The 20,276-nt window shown below is 49.2% G+C and overlaps 1 protein-coding gene across 1 annotated transcript in view; it reads left to right on the top strand.

Moving 5' to 3' along the window:
• Positions 1-20,276, top strand: part of LOC144264768 (phospholipid-transporting ATPase ID-like) — a 123,196-nt gene that overhangs the window by 18,890 nt on the left and 84,030 nt on the right. The window contains exon 3 of the mRNA XM_077816576.1: positions 15,051-15,109. Within this exon, the coding sequence (XP_077672702.1) occupies positions 15,051-15,109 (59 nt within the window). The remainder of the gene's footprint in view (positions 1-15,050; positions 15,110-20,276) is intronic.

The following is a 20,276-nucleotide window of genomic DNA, read 5'->3' as shown; positions in this document are numbered from 1 at the left end:
TTTCTGTGCAGATGCCATACCAAGGCAAGCATGGAGCCCGCTCAGATCACTTTGGCAATTAGGAGCACATTAAACACCACATGCATTATCCAGCAGTATATGCCGCACCGGAACCTGGCAAAGCGAAACCAGGTGAGTAGGAGACGTCAGCACGGTAACGTGAGTGATGAGGACATGGACAGACTTCTCTCAAAGCAGGGGCCCTGGCAATGTGGACATCATGGTGCTAATGGGGCAGGTTCATGCAGTGGGATGCTGATTCTGGGCTCGGGAAACAAGCACAGACTGGTGGGACCGCATAATGTTGCAGGTCTGGGACGATTCCCAGTGGTTGCGAAACTTTCACATGCGTAAGGGCACTTTTATGGAACTTTGTGACTTGCTTTCCCCTGCCCTGAGGCGCAAGAATACCAAGATGAGAGCAGCCCTCACAGTCGAGAAGTGAGTGGCAATAGCCCTATGGAAGCTTGCAACACCAGACAGCTACCGGTCAGTTGGGAATCAATTTGGAGTGGGCAAATCTACTGTGGGGGCTGCTGTGATGCAAGTAGCCAACGCAATCAAAGATCTGCTGATACCAAGGGTAGTGACCCTGGGAAATGTGCAGGTCATAATGGATGGCTTTGCTGCAATGGGATTCCCTAACTGTGGTGGGGCCATAGACGGAACCCATATCCCTATCTTGGCACCAGAGCACCAAGCTGACGAGTACATAAACCGCAAGGGGTACTTTTCAATAGTGCTGCAAGCACTGGTGGATCACAAGGGATGTTTCACCAACATCAGCATGGGATGGCCGGGAAAGGTACATGACACTCGCATCTTCAGGAACTCTGGTCTGTTTCAAAAGCTGCAGGAAGGGACTTTATTCCCGGACCAGAAAATAACTGTTGGGGACATTGAAATGCCTACAGTTATCCTTGGGGACCCAGCCAACCCCTTAATGCCGTGGCTCATGAAGCCGTACACAGGCAGCCTGGACAGTAGTCAGGAGCTGTTCAACTACAGGCTGAGCAAGTGCAGAATGGTGGTAGAATGTGCATTTGGACGTTTAAAAGCGCGCTGGTGCAGTTTACTGACTCACTTAGACCTCAGTGAAACCAATATTCCCACTAAAAAAGAAAAGGAGTACTTGTGGCACCTTAGAGACTAACCAATTTATTTGAGCATGAGCTTTCGTGAGCTACGAAAGCTCATGCTCAAATAAATTGGTTAGTCTCTAAGGTGCCACAAGTACTCCTTTTCTTTTTGCGAATACAGACTAACACGGCTGTTACTCTGAAACCTGTCAATATTCCCACTGTTATTACTGCTTGCTGTGTGCTCCACAATATCTGTGAGAGTAAGGGGGAGACGTTTATGGCGGGGTGGGAGGTTGAGGCAAATCGCCTGGCTGCTGGTTTTGCACAGCCAGACACCAGGGCGGTTAGAAGAGCACAGGAGGGCGTGGTGCACATCAGAGAAGCTTTGAAAACAAGTTTCATGACTGGCCAGGCTACGGTGTGAAAGTTCTGTTTGTTTCTCCATGATGAAACCCACTGCTCCTTGGTTTACTCTACTTCCCTGTAAGCTAACCACCCTCACCTCCTCCCTTCGATCACCACTGTCAGAGGCAATAAAGTCATTGTTGCTTCACATTCATGCATTCTTTATTCATTCATCACACAAACAGGGGGATAACTACCAAGGTAGCCCAGAAGGGGTGGTGGAGGAGAGAAGCACCAGGAGGGGTGGTGGAGGAGGGAAGGACAAGACCACACAGCACTTTAAAAGTTTAAAACTTTAAAACGTATTGAATGCCAGCCTTCTGTTGCTTGGGCAATCCTCTGGGGTGGAGTGGCCAGGTGGCCGGAGGCCCCCCCCACCGCGTTCTTGGGCATCTGGATGAGGAGGCTGTGGAACTTGGGGAGGAGGGCAGTTGGTTACACAGGGGCTGTAGCGGCAGTCTGTGCTCCTGCTGCCTTTTCTGCAGCTCAACTATACGCTGGAGCATATTGGTTTGATCCTCCAGCAGCCTCAGCATTGAATCCTGCCTCCTCTCATTACACTGCTGCCACATTTGAGTTTCAGCCCTCTCTTCAGCCCGCCACTTACTCTCTTCAGCCCGCCACCTCTCCTCCCGGTCATATTGTGCTTTCCTGCACTCTGACATTATTTTCCTCCACGCAGTCATCTGTGCTATGTCAGTGTGGGAGGACACCATGAGCTCAGAGAACATTTCATCACGAGTGCATTTTTTTCGCCTTCTAATCTTCACTAGCCTCAGGGAAGGAGAAGATCCTGTGATCATTGAAACACATGCAGCTGGTGGAGAAAAAAAAAGAGGTAGTGATATTTAAAAAGACACATTTTCTAGAACAATGGCTACACTCTTTCACAGTAAACCTTGCTGTTAACATTACATACACAGCACATGTGCTTTCGTTCCAAGGTCGCATTTTGCCTCCACCCACCACGTGGCTAGCCCCTCACCCTCCGCCACCCCGGCTAACAGCGGGGAACATTTCTGTTCAGCCACAGGCAAACAGCCCAGCAGGAACGGGCACCTCTGAGTGTCCCCTTAAGAAAAGCCCCCTATTTCCACCAGGTGACCATGAATGATATCACTCTCCTGAGGATAACACAGAGAGATAAAGAATGGATGTTGTTTGAATGCCAGCAAACATACACTGCAATGCTTTGTTCTACAATGATTCCCAAGTACATGCTACTGGCCTGATGTGGTAAAGTGTCCTACTATGGTGGGTGGAATAAGGCTGCCCTCCCCAGAAACCTTTTGCAAAGGCTTTGGGAGTACATCCTGGAGAGCTGCAAATGCCAGGGCAAATTAATCATTAAACATGCTTGCTTTTAAACCATGTATAGTATTTTAAAAAGTACACTCACCAGAGGTCCCTTCTCCACCTGGCGGGTCCAGGAGGCAGCCTTGGGTGGGTTCGGGCGGTACTGGCTCCAGGTCCAGGGTGAGAAACAGTTCCTGGCTGTCGGGAAAACCAGTTTCTCCGCTTGCTTGCTGTGAGCTATCTACAACTTCATCAGCATCATCATCTTCCTCGTCCCCAAAACCTGCTTCTGTGTTGCCTCCATCTCCATTGAAGGAGTCAAACAACACGGCTGGGGTTGTGGTGGCTGAACCCCCTAAAATGGCATGCAGCTCATCATAGAAGCAGCATGTTTTGGGCTCTGACCTGGAGCGGCCATTCACCTCTCTGGTTTTCTGGTAGGCTTGCCTCAGCTCCTTAAGTTTCGCGCGGCATTGCTTCGGGTCCCTGTTATGGCCTCAGTCCTTCATGCCCGGAGAGATTTTGACAAATGTTTTGGCATTTCGAAAACTGGAACGGAGTTCTGATAGCACGGATTTCTCTCCCCATACAGCGATCAGATCCCGTACCTCCCATTTGGTCCATGCTGGAGCTCTTTTGCAATTCTGGGACTCCATCATGGTCACCTCTGCTGATGAGCTCTGCATGGTCACCTCTGCTGATGAGCTCTGGCCAGCATGGCAAGCTGCAGGTGACCATGCAAACAGGAAATTGAAATTCAAAAGTTCACGGGCCTTTTCCTGTCTACCTGGCCAGTGCATCTAAGTTGAGAGCGCTGTCCATAGCGGTCACAATAGAGCACTCTGGGATAGCTCCCAGAGGCCAATACCGTCTAATTGCGTCCACAGTACCCCAAATTCAACCCAACAAGGCCGATTTAAGCACTAATCCACTTGTCAGAGGTGGATTAAGGAAATCGATTTTAAGAGCCCTTTAAGTTGAAAAAAAGGGCTTCATCGTGTGGACGGGTGCAGGTTTACATCAATTTAATGCTGCTAAATTCGATCTAAACTCCTAGTGTAGACCAGGGCATGGAATCATAGAATATCAGGGTTGGAAGGGACCTCAGGAGGTCATCTAGTCCAACCCCATGCTCAAAGCAAGACCAATCCCCAACTAAATCATCCCAGCCAGGGCTTTGTCAAGCCAGACATTGATAATTCCTATGGGTTTAGTCGCCTTGTGTGTGGCCAATGCCTTATAGGTCACGTTGGGGCCACTAGCAGACACTGCCTTGGGAGAAGGTGAGGCAGGAACAACCTACTCAGCTGGTCAGCCCTCTGTTTGTGAGCTGTCTGTCTCAGGCCAGGACCCAGCAGGCATGAGCTGGTACATATGGAGACAGCTGGTGGGAGAGGAAAGTCTCTAGCCCAAAGCCCCCAGATGCCAGCCCCATGTCTGAGCACAGAGCCAACTCTGAAGAGGAAGGCAGGGTGCTTCAGGCTTCTGCTGGTTCTCAGAACGGGAGGACCCAGGAGGTGGGAGAGAAAGGAAAGGAGGGACCAGGGCCGGAAGAGAGCTGGCCCTGTTGCTGGGGAAGAGCAATGTTAACTCAGCCGTTGTCCCTCATCATAATGCCCTGAGGGTGAGCGTTTTCTGCTTTAATGTTCTCTTAGTTATTGGCAGCCAGGCGTGTGGCCCACAGTCTGGTCCTACAGTGAGGGGTCTACCAACCTCCCTGCTTCTGAGAGGAGAAAGTGCCAGTCTCCACCCTGCTCTGGGAGCTCTGATGTCACGGCCCTGGAAAAGAACAAAATGGGGTTGGTAACCCACATCCTGTCCCTCAGTGAGAGGGGCCCTTGTCCCTCCGGCTTGGAAATATCTGGTGACAATCAGTGAGTCTTGCACCAAATTATATTAAAGCCCCGGCTTGTAAAGCATTTCTATGGCCACAGAACACTGAGGCTGATCTGGGATGCTGCCACCTTCTCTTTGATTAATTGAAGTCAGAGCTGCACTGAAGAGTCTAGCTAGATTCTAGATACATAGAGTGGGACCCATTGGGAGTCATTTCTTCTCCCCCAGTCATCTCTCCCTGCTGGTGAGGATAATATAAACATTTGCTTTTAAAGAGGGCAGGGTCTAATATTGCACTTTATCTTCAGGTTAAACATTGATTGATCCCAAGAAGGAAATAATTCCAAGTCACCTTGCAGTTCAAGAGTTTAGAATTTGGAGCCTACAAGCCTGCTGTGTAGAGAGAGATGGTGTTTGTATGTCGTGTACTTGGATACTACGTCAGTTAATATGAGCAGAATTTCCTGTTGCATTAGTGCCCTGCACTGGAATGTCTTCAGTGTCTTACCCACCATTGCAAATTCCCATGATGATATATTGTTTGTTTAGTGCTGATGCTGGACTTGATTCTGTACCGGGCACAAAACAGACAGCCTGTGTCCAAAGAAGCTCATGTTTTACAACAATATTTCTCTTTGTATTGCCTTCCTGGAGGGGAGAGAGAAATCCAGTTCCCTCTGAGGACTCTCTTGCTTTCATTTATTATGGGAGGGACTTAGATACGGTGGGGATGGGCTCCAGATCAGACCTGAGGAACTAGGAGGTAGGAAAGGAAACAAGACATTTCAGGGGGCTCTTGCTCTAGGATTTTTTAAAATTTAAATCGCTGACACTTGGTACAAGCTGGTTCATTCCCAAGGTACGACATGTGCTCAAGCCCCAGGTTTTGATCCTCATTGGGACAGATGCTTCTGCAGCATTCAGAGAGCGGGCACTCCGGCAGAGGCTCGGAAATCTACCTGTTATGGAATTTTAACAAGGCACACCCAAGAATCCCCTCCCTCACGCTCACTGTCCTAAAGTCTCCTTTCTTCCATCATGCCCACAAAAAGGGAGTCATTATTAATCATACAGAATGCTGCAGTGTTTGCCCGGCAGCTGCGCATGTGCCTGATTCAAACAGCCCTGGATTTTATCGCTGCGACCTTTCTCGTTCCCAGTCCCCTCCCAACTGACTGTTACTTCCACTCGTTGCATCACGGCACCCTTGCACTGTCAGCCTTTCAGGGCAGGTGCTGGAGTCCTCGCGGCTGTGTAAAGCATCCAGCAGGAGCTGGAGCAACATACGAACGCTCCGTCACAGAGGGCAGGGTGGACTTGTGGTTAAGGTGTCGGACTGAGACGCCAGAAATCTGGGTTCAGGCCTGGCTCTGCTACAGGCTGCCTGTGTGAGTTCAAGTCAGTCATTTAACCATTTTGTGCCTCAGCTTCCTGGCTGTAAACTGAACAACCCTTCCTGCCAGACTTTATCTGCTCTCTGCTTGGCCTGTGAACTCCTTGGGGCAGGGGACTGTCTAACCATGGGCTCGTGCAGTGATCTATACCGGTGCTGCCATAATACAGATAATACATCCCAACCATACTGGTGCCATCAGAGCTGCCCTTATTCTCTCCCCAACGGGCCCTGAGTTGCTATAATTAGCTGAGACACCTGCCAACCTGGCAGACATGGTGGCCTGGTTTCTTTGGCACTTGTGGCTGGTACATAATGGGGAGATTCATCCGATCGTGTAACCTGGGGTCACTACTGTTGCACCAAGGGGGAATTTTGCCCATTGGTTTGTTGTAATAACCTCTCCACCTGCGATAACTCAGGTCTCTCTCACCCCCTAAAAGTGTGGCTATTTAATGATTAATCTTCTCCCTTGGAGCTGTGGCTGCTGTCCTGAATTGTCTCCTTGTTTCAGGGATGATGCTAACAATTAGCAGCTGACCAAGGCTCATCTCTCTAAGGCAATAATATCCCATCAACAATCTGAGCTAAGGGTTGTGATTTTCCTACCCATGGTAACATGGTAGTGTCCTCTGGGGGTTGGATTAGTCAGATGCAGCGCTGCAGCTCTCTCCATTGAACAGAACCAGCAGCTTACGAGGTGCCCAAAGAATGTGACTGTCTGCAGAGGGGTGGGGTGGGTCAGGGGGACCAGGTGTCAGTGTTTCTTTTGGGGTTTCATCACACTATTCTCATCTAATGCAAACACCTTCCCCATCTCGGGGTTAGTGAGCACATAATAATGAATTAATAAGACTTAGTGCTTATTTTATTATTGTTCATACATTTCTCCAAAGGTGTGCTGGCCCCTTGTCCGCCCACCTGTCCTTGGGGGCCTGGCTGCAGTGACCCTGTGCTGCAGAGGTAGGAGCTGGCTTTGTGGATGGTGTATGTCTGCTGCTCCTTGGCAGCGTGGCTCCGGAAGGAGTTGTGTTGCAACTGTCTGTCCTCCGGAGGCTATTCAATCACAGCTCAGTGTGGGGGATGGGTCCCCACAAAGGTTACTGCCACTGGAAGGATGCTGTGTAGAGAGGCCAGTCTCCATCCTGCCCCAACCACCAATGGGGTATTCCTGCAGTGCTGCGGACAGGGGGACTGTACCATGCGGCTTGCCCCTCACACTCATGCATTGGCATAGAGTCCCCCCCACACACACACGCAGATCGCAGGAGATGATCCTGACATGGGTGGCTGCACGAGTCCAGTCTCATGCTAGGGTTCCGGGGGCTGGTTTGTTGGATGGTGGAGCACGGATTTCTTGCACAGAGTCTGTCTTGTCTCTGTTCTGCTGTCAGGCTCTGTCGGTGCATCACTCTTAGGGCTGAGATGTGTCTCTCTTCATGCATCCGGTGTCAGGCCTTAATTTATGTAAAACTTAGCAAAACCATTCAGTTCTCCACTCCCCCCAGGCAGCCACAGAAACTAATATCCACAAATTCCGCCCATTGGCCTGTTTAAGGCACTGCTGTCTGCGCTTTCATTTATAACTCAGACAAATTTCCGCTGTCCTCAGCCAGGTCTCGAATGTAACCTTTCATAAGACTTTTCCATGCAACAGCCCTACATTTAGAAGACTGGATGGACAATTATATTTATAGCTGCTTTTTGGCATGAGTTTAAAGTTATTCACTCCAGATGTTGTTCTGTGGCTTAGCTCCTAAATCTCTCTGCCTGAAAAAGCAGCCACTTTCCCAGAGACTCGGTTGCTGTGGTTAGACCAGGGCCTGGGCACTGGGCTACAGTTACATGTGGTTAGTTTCCAGTGAACGAAATGCTAGAGAGGGTTGTTTGTCATTGTTTTCAGCAGCAGTGACCTGGTAACCTGAAGCACAGACATCAGCACTGACTTTCATTCTTTCTTTCCAGTGACTCCAGTCATCTGGAGTACTGTGTACAGTTTTGGGCCCCACACGACAAGAAGGATGTGGAGAAATTGGAGAGAGTCTAGCAGAGGGCAACAAAAATGATTAGGAGGCTGGAGCACTGAGGGAACTGGGGTTATTTAGTCTGCAGAAGAGAAGAATGAGGGGGGATTTGATAGCTGCTTTCAACTACCTGAAAAGGGGTTCCAAAGAGGATGGAGCTCGGCTGTTCTCAGTGGTAGCTGATGACAGAACAAGGAATAATGGTCTCAAGTTGCAGTGGGGGAGGTTTAGGTTGGATATTTGGAAAAACTGAGGTCCCTTCCAACCCTGATATTCTATGATTCTGCGAAAAGGAGCTGCATGGCCTTAGAATTAGAAGGTCATTTCTGGCTGGGATCTGATGGGCAGCATGTGGCATGGCACAATGCGGCTCTCCTCTCCAGCCATAGGATTTCGCTGCATTTGCTTAAGCTGAGCTTGTTTGGCTTGTAGCTTGTTGAAGTTTGTTGCTTCTTTTTTTTTGATTGGCTCCCGGCAAGGGGGGGCAAGCAGGGTCAAGGTGGGGAGAGAGTCAAGGGTGCACAGTGGGCCCATCACAGTCCCAGACTGCACACCGGGGTGATCTAGTCACATAGAGTGTTGGGGTTCTTAGGGATTGGTTTGTTTTGGCCTTGTTTTGAAATGGGATTAGCTTGATTTTTGGCTTACTGTGAAAGACGGGGTGCTTATTTACCACATGAAAGTTGGCAATGGTGATCTGGGAAGAGGCCCAGGGAACTAGCAGCCACTACTTGCAGTGAGCAGTATGTGGCTGCTGTGGATAGGGTCCCTGGTTTGGAACCCAGCATAGTAGGCACTCCCGGGTTCCTTCCCAGCCACCGGCAAAGTGGTGTAAACCCTGAGAAAGGGACAAGACTCCTTGGGGAGCCCAAGCAAAGGGCTGAGTTTACAGGGGCCAGGGTGGAAGACCCTGGTGAGGGTAGACAGACAGTTTTGTTGGACTCTGGGGTGCCAGGAGTGGGGAAAGGCCTGAATATGGCACTCAGCAGCTGGAGATACTCAAGAGGAGAGTGGGTGTCCGTCCCCCCTGGTTACAGGGATTCAGTTGAGTTATTTTAGTTTTTTGTTTATAGCACTCATCGGAGAGGTTTTCAGTGGCCCCTGTTCCTTGTTGGGCAAGGGAAAGCGGAGTCGTTAAAGCAAATGGTTGTCATTTGCTCTGTGAATTGGTGCTAGCTGCTGTCTACAGGCAGTGACAAGTCTGGAACTCCCAAGAGAGGAATTTGAAGAAACGTGGGGGATGTTCCTTACTCCTACAAAACAATGTGCAATGCCAGTTCAGGAGCATCTGTTCAGCTTGGAAAAGGGTCATTGCTGGGAGTGGCACAGCTAGTTTGCTTTAGGAGCCACACCTCTTGGGCAAAAGATAACACACAAACTTCCAGCTCTTTAGACTTGTCCTGATCTCCTCGAGAGTCATTGTGATATCGTTATTAACAGACCATGCTGGCTTGTGGAACACAATAGCAGATAACACACTGGCTGGTGTGCGTTGCTCCCTTGTGCTGGTAAAATAGGAACTGTTCACCTGGGTGTCATAGGCACTATACAGCTAATGGAGATTCTCTCTTTGCTCAAGTTGGGGAGCCTGTGCTTTCGGGTGGGATGGTGGAGATGGGTGAGGTGCCCGTTTGTCTTTTAACTTTTGCAATTGTACCTGCAGTGTCTGCACCCCTTCACACCACCCTTGCAAGTATTTCCAGTAGAGACCATAACAGTTTGGGCCGTTTCCAAAAGTGGCCTTTGATTTTGGTGGCCTTTGTTTTGGGGAGCAACATCTTGGGGTCCCAAAAACAGAGTTCACTGTTCAACTTTGGCCTCTAGAAATAGCCATGATGTGCAGTGTTAAAGTTCCTATGGCAACCCAGGAAGCTTTCAGTCTGCTTTGGGCCCCGACTGAGCAGTCGGTGCTGTGCCCAGAGGAGAGGGACCTAGACTCAGCTGTCCTTCCAGTCTGAGGTTCAGGCGGCCACTGCCTTTGTTTCTGGGGAAGGTTTACAAAGCCCTGCTGTTTTCTATTTCTACCGCACACCAAGGAAAGCACAACCCAAACAACGACTGTTGCCAGCTTCTGGCACTCTCTCCTAGTGAGCTTCTGCCTGAGGAATGGTTTCAGAGGGGCAGCCGTGTTAGTCTGTATAAGCAAAAACAGCGAGGAGTCCTTTGGCACCTTAGAGACTAACAAATTTATTTGGGCATAAGCTTTTGTGGGCTAGAACCCACTTCATCAGATGCATGGAGTGAAAAATACAGTAAGCAGAATATATATTACAGCACATGAAAAGATGGGAGTTGCCTTTCCAAGTGGGGGGTCAGTGCTAATGAGTCAATTCAATTAAGGTGGAAGTGGCCTATTCTCAACAGTTGACAAGAAGGGGTGAATACCAAGAGAGGGGAAAAATCACTTTTGTAGTGCTAACAAGGCCAATGCAATCAAGGTGGCCAATTTCCAACAGTTGACAAGAAGGTGTGAGTATCAGCAGGGGGAAATTAGTTTTTGTGGTGACCCATCCACTCCCAGTCTTTATTCAGGACTAATTTGATGGTGTCCAGTTTGCAAATTAATTCCAGTTCTGCAGTTTCTCATTGGAGACTGTTTTTGAAGTTTTTATGTTGAAGAATTGCCACTTTTAAGCCTATTATTGAGTGTCCAGGGAGATTGAAGTGTTCTCCTATTGATTTTTGAATGTTACAATTCTTGATATCTGGTTTGTGTCCATCTATTCTTTTATTCCACTTCCTGGACACTACAGTGAAAATAAGCGATGGTCACATAAACACCATTGTATACTGGAAACCTACTGACCACTATTCTTACCTACATGCCTCCAGCTTTCATCCAGATCACAACACAATATCCATTGTCTACAACCAAGCTCTAAGATACAACCGCATTTGCTCCATCCCCTCAGACAGAGACAAACACCTACAAGATCTCTATCAAGCATTCTTCAAACTACAGTACCCACCTTGTGAAGTGAAGAAACTGATTGACAGAGCCAGAAGAGTACCCAGAAGTCACCTACTACAGGACAGGCCCAACAAAGAAAGTAACAGAATGCCACTAGCAGTCACCTTCAGCCCCCAACTAAAACCTTTCCAAAGCATCATCAAGAATCTACAACCTATCCTGAAGGACGATCCCTCACTCTCATAGACCTTGGGAGTCAGGCCAGTCCTCGCTTACAGACAGCCCCCCAACCTGAAGCAAATACTCACCAGCAACTACACACCACACAACAAAAACACTAACCCAGGAACCTATCCCTGCAACAAAGCCCGTTGCCAACTGTGCCTACATATCTTTTCAGGGGACACCATCATAGGGCCTAATCACATCAGCCACACTATCAGAGGCTCGTTCACCTCCACATCCACCAATGTGATATATGCCATCATGTGCCAGCAATGCCCCTCTGCCATGTACATTGGTCAAACTGGACAGTCTCTACACAAAAGAATAAATATATATTCTGCTTACTGTATTTTACACTCCATGCATCTGATGAAGTGGGTTCTAGCCCACAAAAGCTTATGCCCAAATGAATTTGTTAGTCTCTAAGGTGCCACAAGGACTCCTCATTGTTTTTGCCTGAGGAATGGAGCTCTCTCTCCAATGAGATACCAGGCTCCTTCCTCTGGTGCTGCACACACACATTGAACTCCCAGCTTTCCCTGGAAATGCTGAATTCAGACCACATGTTTGAGGTGCATCTCCCTGTCAGAGCCTTTTTTCCCCAGAGGGAAGCTGTACACAGGCCTGGGTGACCTTGAGGATGGCCAAGCTGGCAGAGTAAGGAATGCAGCCCGGCTTCTTAGCTGCGCTGTGATCAGGATCCAGCGAAAGCGCAGAGGAGCTCTCCATATAGCCCTCTGCAGATCTGGCTCCTTCCTCCCCTTTGCAGTCCCAATGCAGGCTACTCCCAGTGGCCCTGAAGAGAAGGAGAGAGAGGAGTGGGGAAGAGATGGCCAGCCCTCTGTGGAGATAGAGGTGGTTAGGGACTATTTAGAAAAGCTGGACGTGCACAAGTCCATGGGGCCGGACGAGTTGCATCCGAGAGTGCTGAAGGAATTGGCGGCTGTGATTGCAGAGCCATTGGCCATTATCTTTGAAAACTCGTGGCGAACGGGGGAAGTCCCGGATGACTGGAAAAAGGCTAATGTAGTGCCAATCTTTAAAAAAGGGAAGAAGGAGGATCCTGGGAACTACAGGCCAGTCAGCCTCACCTCAGTCCCTGGAAAAATCATGGAGCAGGTCCTCAAAGAATCAATCTTGAAGTACTTGCATGAGAGGAAAGTGATCAGGAACAGCCAGCATGGATTCACCAAGGGAAGGTCATGCCTGACTAATCTAATCGCCTTTTATGATGAGATTACTGGTTCTGTGGATGAAGGGAAAGCAGTGGATGTATTGTTTCTTGACTTTAGCAAAGCTTTTGACACGGTCTCCCACAGTATTCTTGTCAGCAAGTTAAGGAAATATGGGCTGGATGAATGCACTATAAGGTGGGTAGAAAGCTGGCTAGATTGTCGGGCTCAACGGGTAGTGATCAATGGCTCCATGTCTAGTTGGCAGCCGGTGTCAAGTGGAGTGCCACAGGGGTCGGTCCTGGGGCCGGTTTTGTTCAATATCTTCATTAATGATCTGGAGGATGGTGTGGATTGCACTCTCAGCAAATTTGCGGACGATACTAAACTGGGAGGAGTAGTAGATACGCTGGAGGGGAGGGATAGGATACAGAAGGACCTAGACAAATTGGAGGATTGGGCCAAAAGAAATCTGATGAGGTTCAATAAGGATAAGTGCAGGGTCCTGCACTTAGGACGGAAGAATCCAATGCACCGCTACAGACTAGGGACCGAATGGCTAGGCAGCAGTTCTGCGGAAAAGGACCTAGGGGTGACAGTGGACGAGAAGCTGGATATGAGTCAGCAGTGTGCCCTTGTTGCCAAGAAGGCCAATGGCATTTTGGGATGTATAAGTAGGGGCATAGCGAGCAGATCGAGGGACGTGATCGTCCCCCTCTATTCGACATTGGTGAGGCCTCATCTGGAGTACTGTGTCCAGTTTTGGGCCCCACACTACAAGAAGGATGTGGATAAATTGGAGAGAGTCCAGCGATGGGCAACAAAAATGATTAGGGGTCTGGAACACATGACTTATGAGGAGAGGCTGAGGGAGCTGGAATTGTTTAGTCTGCAGAAGAGAAGAATGAGGGGGGATTTGATAGCTGCTTTCAACTACCTGAAAGGGGGTTCCAAAGAGGATGGATCTAGACTGTTCTCAGTGGTAGCAGATGACAGAACGAGGAGTAATGGCCTCAAGTTGCAGTGGGGGAGGTTTAGATTGGATATTAGGAAAAACTTTTTCACTAAGAGGGTGGTGAAACACTGGAATGCGTTGCCTAGGGAGGTGGTGGAATCTCCTTCCTTGGAAGTTTTTAAGGTCAGGCTTGACAAAGCCCTGGCTGGGATGATTTAACTGGGAATTGGTCCTGCTTCGAGCAGGGGGTTGGACTAGATGACCTTCGGGGTCCCTTCCAACCCTGATATTCTATGATTCTATGAACTGGGAGCTTACTCTTGGACTCTGAAATGTCAGCAGGTGTCACAGCTTTTGCCGTGCTCCCTGCTCCGTATTGCCCTGTTCCTAGTCTACAGTTCCTGCTGTGGGGATATCAGCCAGCTCCCCTAACTCTCTGGGCTGCTCCCCACCTTGCAGTATCCTCCGCATAGATTCTCGCCTGGCATCCAGCTAGGCAGACCCTGCCCTCTGGGTAGGGCGCTGCTGGCTGCGGTCAACATCTCTGATGCTGCCCAGGTTCCTAAGTGTACGGTGTTGGGCACTGAGGATCTGGCAGAAGCACTGTCCATGCTTAGGCTGGGTTTCCTTTGTAAAGTCCTCTTCAGTAACAGCTCACTCTCCTGTGCCCGCGGCTTGTTTGAGCCTGGCTGTCTAACCACACAATGTTTGGTTGAATGACGCTGCTCTGGCAGTTCCGCGGAGCTGAATGTTGTTTCACTTTTCCCAAGCCCTGCCCACGCTCTGCTCCTGCATTTCTGTTGGTTTTTTGATTTTCTTAAGGTTTTACCATCTCTTATTTTCTTCATGATCATTTATCTCTTTGCAGCATTTACTGTGGGACTCAGCTCAGAATCCCCAAGGAGGGATTCAGAGCAGCCCTAACTGTATAAAAGGAATGCAGCAAGTGTTCTGAAATAGCCTTCTCTAGGTGTGTTGCTTAGATCTGCCAAGTGACTAGTGGGGAATGTTTTACGTAGGGGAGTGTGACTTAGTGGTTAGAGAAGGGGAACGGAAGCCAGGACGTATGTTTTCTATTCCTAACTCTGCCTCTGACTCCCTCTGTGAGCTTGAGAAGGTCATGCTAACTGCTCTGTGCCTCAGTTTCCCCATTGTAAAATGAGGCAAAAGAATTTTTCTGTCTCACTAAAGGGGTGTAAGGGTGAATGAATTACTGTCTAAAGCATTTGAGTTCCTTGAATGAAAACATCTCTGTGAGCTGCTTGTTATTACACTGCTGATGCCCTGCCCTCCTACACACTCCAGTAATGGTGCAGAATTAACAATAGAGCTAGGGCACCAGCTTGTCAAGATTTTTGTGGAGGGAGGATGGGAGCTTGAGTCTCACTTGTCTAGAACTAATCCTGAGCCTCCAGGGAAGCTAATATGATGGGTAGGAGATCAGCCTGTCCTACTGATGCCTTGCTGGGACCACAGTGAGGTATGTGATTGGAACGTGTTGGTGAATGAATGCCACATCACTGTGACACCAATGCTCAGCATTAGCATCATGGCAGGTGGGTGTCTGCCACACACCACTAAGCCTGGGCACTGGGGTTCTGGCACACAGCTTGGGTCTCCCTGGCACTACTCTCCTAAAAGTCCCCTCTTCCTGCTGCTCCTTGATGCTTGTAATTATTCATTCTCCTCCTCCTCAAATAGCTATTAAGTTCTCCTTTGCTGAAATCTAATGTGTGTGTTCTTCTCTACAGAGGAACAGAGGCACCTTCAGGCAAACAACCGGGACTTTAATCTGGAGTTCGAATATGCTGTAAGTAACAATCATATGTTTAATGCAGAACAATTGTCAGGGCTGCTTCATGGGACACCAGCTCACTTGCAAGTTTCCTTCCAATCGGAAGTGTATTGTGGGTATGTGGATTTGTTATCGTAGGGTCACTCGTGCACATGCTGGGGAGCGCTTTGTAAACAAAGTGCTGAAGTCTGTTTTGAAAAAAAAATTGTATAAAAATGTCTTGGACTTTATCAAAAGATCTAAATGAGGCTGGTCAATGTCTGTCCCTGGCAGCCTTTCAGTAATGACATATGAGTGCACAGGAAAACCTGGTTGTTCATTAGAGTCAGGTTTCAGAGTAACAGCCATGTTAGTCTGTATTCGCTAAAAGAAAAGGAGTACTTGTGGCACCTTAGAGACTAACCAATTTATTTGAGCATAAGCTTTCGTGAGCTACAGCTCACTTCATCGGATGCATACTGTGGAAAGTGTAGAAGATCTTATTATATACACACAAAGCATGAAAAAATACCTCCTCCTACCCTTTAGATAAGCTATTACCAGCAGGAGAGTGAGGTGGGAGGAGGTATTTTTTCATGCTTTGTGTGTATATAATAAGATCTACACTTTCCACAGTATGCATCCGATGAAGTGAGCTGTAGCTCACGAAAGCTCATGCTCAAATAAATTGGTTAGTCTCTAAGGTGCCACAAGTACTCCTTTTCTTTTTTCATTAGAGTCAGGCACTGGAAGTTTCATCTCTGGCATCTGTTCTGCAAGCAGGGCACTAATAAAGGACCTGATCCTGCAAAATCATACCCTAGTGACTTCATACCCGCAGCTAGGCTCATTGAGCTCACTCAGTTAAAGATACTTGTTTGTAGGACTGGGCCCCAAGACTTTACAATAAGTTTCATGCTCACGGCAGCATGAACTGGATATTTTTCATTGGTTCTTTTTCATGCCTGGACCAAACCAAACACTTGGGAGACTTGCATGGGACATGACCGCTGCATGCACATTGAACGCACAATGTGTGCACAGGGTGAAATATGCAGGGGGCTAGGGCAAGGCCTTTATACCACTTCAGCTCTTCGGTCTTGGTGATATGGGATTGGGAAGGTGCATTTTATGCATGTGGGGCCTGGCAATGCAGGACTGGATGTGCGTTCCCAGCTTACAGTGCTTGGCGATCCAGGATTGGGAGGATGCCAGGCTGGGACAGGACACTGTGCTCACGGGGCTGGGATGAGGATGTAGGAGGGAGGGAGGCTGTCCTGTCTGTCCTAATGGCCTCCCCCACATGCTCTGACGAGAAGTGAAAGGGGTGACCTTTGCTGGCCCGATCCTCCTTTTCCTCCACCCCCACCCCGAGTTCAGAAGTGTGTGTTTGTGCCTGCCTGTCTTTGTGGGGGAGCATACTTCTCTAGTTCTGACTCCCGGTCCATGTAGAGTCATCAATAGGATTAACTTCTATAGATCCCTGGTTCCCAGCATGCCAGTTGCACGTCTGTAGATTTGCAAATAGCTGAGGGCAGGGAGAGAGAGTGTGAATCTCTGGAGAGCTGCCATGAGAGTCCATTGGGTTAGGTGTGGAGGTGCACACTGGTAAGCAGATGGCTGCAATATCATCTGTTAAATGTGGCAGTGAATTTCTGTAGCCCTGCCCCAGACATTAGTCTGACATGTCACATGGCCCAGCATCCCTGGAGCCCAGCATAGACTGAAGCTGAGAAATTCTAGAAGAATGTTTAGAAAGCCCAAGCTCTGGAGCATGCCAGAGTGGGGGAAACCATAAAGCTGTCCCAAAACCATGCTAGCGCAGTCTGACTTGCACAGAGCTGCACATCATGCCCTGGGCTTTTTATTTCCAAATAAGTCCTGGTAAGTTTTCCGTTCAGTACATTCATACTGGCAGGATGGATGGAAAAGAGCTGGCCTAGCCCAAAGTGACTTCAGACCCTATTTTTATTGGCATCTTGGGTGTGGCTGGAAACTCCAAGGAGGACAGAGAGGCTCCTGGCTCCTTCCCCACATACTTTACACTTTATATTGTTTTCAGTGTAGTTGTAGCCATGTGGGTCCCAGGATGTTAGAGACAAGGTGGATGAGGGAATGTCTTTTATTGGACCAACTTCTGTTGGTGAGGGAGATCAGCTTTCAAGCTGCACAGAGCTCTTCTTCAGGACTGTTCCAGCTAAATACGAGATGGAACAAATTGCTTAGCATAAGCAGTTAACACACATTCTAAGGCGCCCCTCAAGGTGAAGCCGCCCATTAACACCCCTGCGGTCATAGGGGTGCTTGTAAACTAAAAAGGGGGGCTTCTAAACTTTTCATGAGTAGGAACAGGAGCCTGCAATCCAGGTAAAGAATCAAATCCTGGCCTCTTGGGTGGGTACAGATGGTACAGACTTCAAAGAGAAACAGCAAAACTAACATTCATTTGTAGATTTAACACCATTAATTTGGGCTTAAATGGGGACTGGGAGTGGCTGGCTCATTACAAAAGCAGCTTGGCTTCTCCTGGAATTGACACCTCCTCATCTGTTATTGGGAGTGGACTACATCCACCCTGATCGAATTGGCCCTGTCAGCACTGGTTCTCCACTTGTGAGGTAACTCCCTTCATGTGTCATTATATAATGCCTGCATCTGTAATTTCCACTCCATGCATCTGAAGAAGCGGGGTTTTACCCATAAAAGCTTATGCCCAAATAAATTGGTCAATCTTTAAGGTGCCAGCGGACTCCTCATTGTTTTTGTGGATACAGACTAACACGGCTCCCTCCTGATCCTGAACACCATGACGCTGCAGCAGCCGGGGTGCAGTGCTGAGGGGAGGAGCCTGGGGACCCTGCCTGCCACAGAGCACTGCTCCGGGGTCGTGCAAGAGTGGGCTCAACGGGAGCCAGACAATGCACTGTGGGTCTGCGATTGCGTGGGCCTAAGGATGCAGAAAGGCGGCAGCAGCTGCTGCTAAGGTCACTGGGCAACAGCATATGCAGCCCAGAGCACCTGGCTTTTATGTTTATGCCACATGATCTGTTCATGGAGCGAACACAACAGGTTGAACTGAGGAAGCTTCACTGTGCCATTCAGCTGCTTGGGGCCAGTGGGCTCCACAGCTGGCATGGGCACCTTCAGGGAGGAGCAGAGGGTAGTAGCCATTCCTCCCTGTGGCCCATATTGGCTGGCACTGGTGTTGGCTCTCGAGCCCAGGAGTTTTACCAGCTCTCTGGGAACAAGAAAAGTTGCACTGGTAGCTTCTGCGAGAGAGAAGGGCCAGCTAGGACAGACTAGAATGAAACCTGGTAATTCAGCAAAGAGCTTAAGAAGAGTTGTAGCAATGGGCTTCCTGTTTGAAGTTTGCAGCCGTGGGCAGGGTTCATTTGACTCTTTTATAGCTTAATAGGGCCATAAATTACGGTTATAGACTAGGTTCTGTGTCTGGTCTGGGAGCACAGCCCGCAAGACTGTCATGGTTTCCCAGGGGCAGTGTGTTCTCCCCAAGGAGTTGAGAGAGGTTAGAGGAGGAACTGTGCAAATATGGATTTGAGGGATTGTTGTATTCCAGACAAACACCCGAGTTGTATGGGGGCAGATGGCGGTCGGTGGGTTTAAGCCCTGCATCAATTGGAATGGTTTCTCCTGGCCTGACATCCCCAGGACAAAGACTGAGCAAAGGGTGGGAATGCCTTGTCCTTGTTTAGACTTATTGAGGGCTGGGCAGCTGGACTGTGTTGCAAAGCCAAGCCTGAGGTGGGTATCCTGTAGTTATCTCCCTTCCGCAGCGTGTTCTCCTACTCCACGCTCCGTGGAACAGTCATGCAGGAAGATGTGAGTGAGGAGCCGAGGAGGGTGAGAAATTCAGCTGCATGTGGAGCAAGACCAGACTGTTCTCAGAGTCATAATACTGGGCCATCCTAACGTCAGTCAAGACTCCTCCATAGTCTCAAAAGAGCTGTCAGGAATGGGATTTCCCACTGTTTCAGACAGGCCCCATTAACATACCCAAGGGAGCGTAAATAAAGCTGTTGCACTTGGACTTGCAGAAAACTTTTGGTCACCCATCCCCCCACAGATCATCTTCACTCCCAGGAAACGTGGCAAGAGGGCAAGCTACTGGCAGGGCCCTGGGGGCTTCAGCTACTGGAATGGTGCAAACCCCAGCAGGGGATGGGAGTACGGTACAAGGCAGGTCTTAATTAGGACTGATGGAGTGAAATTAAGGAAGAGAAAAAATAGGTTGACTATGAAGGAAAAGCTCCTACGAGGGAGGTGGATCAGCCTGGGCATGTGTCACTCAAAGGAGAGGTGGAACGGGAAGGCCCACCCATCGGTTATGTGGTAGACCCAGGCCAGATGGGTACAGCAGAGTAGCCTTACAGGGATCCAGGAAGTGGGCAGGCGAAGCCCACCCACTGCTAAAGGATCCCCCCCCAGCCTAAGGGGGGGATCCACAGGACCTGGGAAACCAAATAATTACGGGGGACAACTAATGAACAACAGGGACGGTAGTGCGGTCAAAGGGTCAAACGAAGGGAACAGGACGGGGATACCGAGCAGAGTACAGCAGAGTAGCAGAAGGCAGATATACTGGCCACTAGATTAACAGGTTTCTGTTCCCTGACTGACCAGAGCAGGGGCTGCTCCGGGCTAATGAGAACACCTGACTCCAATTAACCTGCAAAGAGTCAGGTGAGGCCATTAAGCTAATGTGACCACCTGACTCTAATTAAGGCCCCTCTGATAACATAAAAGGGCTCACTCCAGTCAGGCAGGGATGAGCCAGGGGAGAGGAAGTGTGGCTGAAGGGCTGGTTAATGAAGATAACCTCAAGTCTCACTAGTAAGGGAGAAGCAGGAGAGCTGTGGGGAAGTGGCCCAGGGAAATGTAGTAACTCTGGCAGTGAAAGTTTGGCTGCCAACAGCTGCTACCATTAGGGTCCATGGGCCAGAACCCGGAGTAGAGGCCGGGCCCGGGCTCCCCCCAACCCACCACTACAGAAACACCTCCTGGGAGGGGAAAACAGGCCCCTGTCAGGACAGGAAGCTGAACGGTTTTGGCATGAGGCCATAGGAGCAACAGAGACTGTGGGAATTCTCTCACCAACCTCCATTGCTGGCTTATGATGAAAAGGGCTCAGTAGACTGTATCCCTGGCCCTAGAGAGAGAAGGGCTACGTGGAGGGTTGCAGTGA

This window comes from Eretmochelys imbricata, chromosome 5 (genome assembly GCF_965152235.1).
Source record: "Eretmochelys imbricata isolate rEreImb1 chromosome 5, rEreImb1.hap1, whole genome shotgun sequence".
Classification (NCBI taxonomy): Eukaryota; Metazoa; Chordata; order Testudines; family Cheloniidae; genus Eretmochelys; species Eretmochelys imbricata.
Note: the sequence above shows the minus strand (reverse complement) of the source record. Positions and strands in the feature narration are given on the sequence as shown.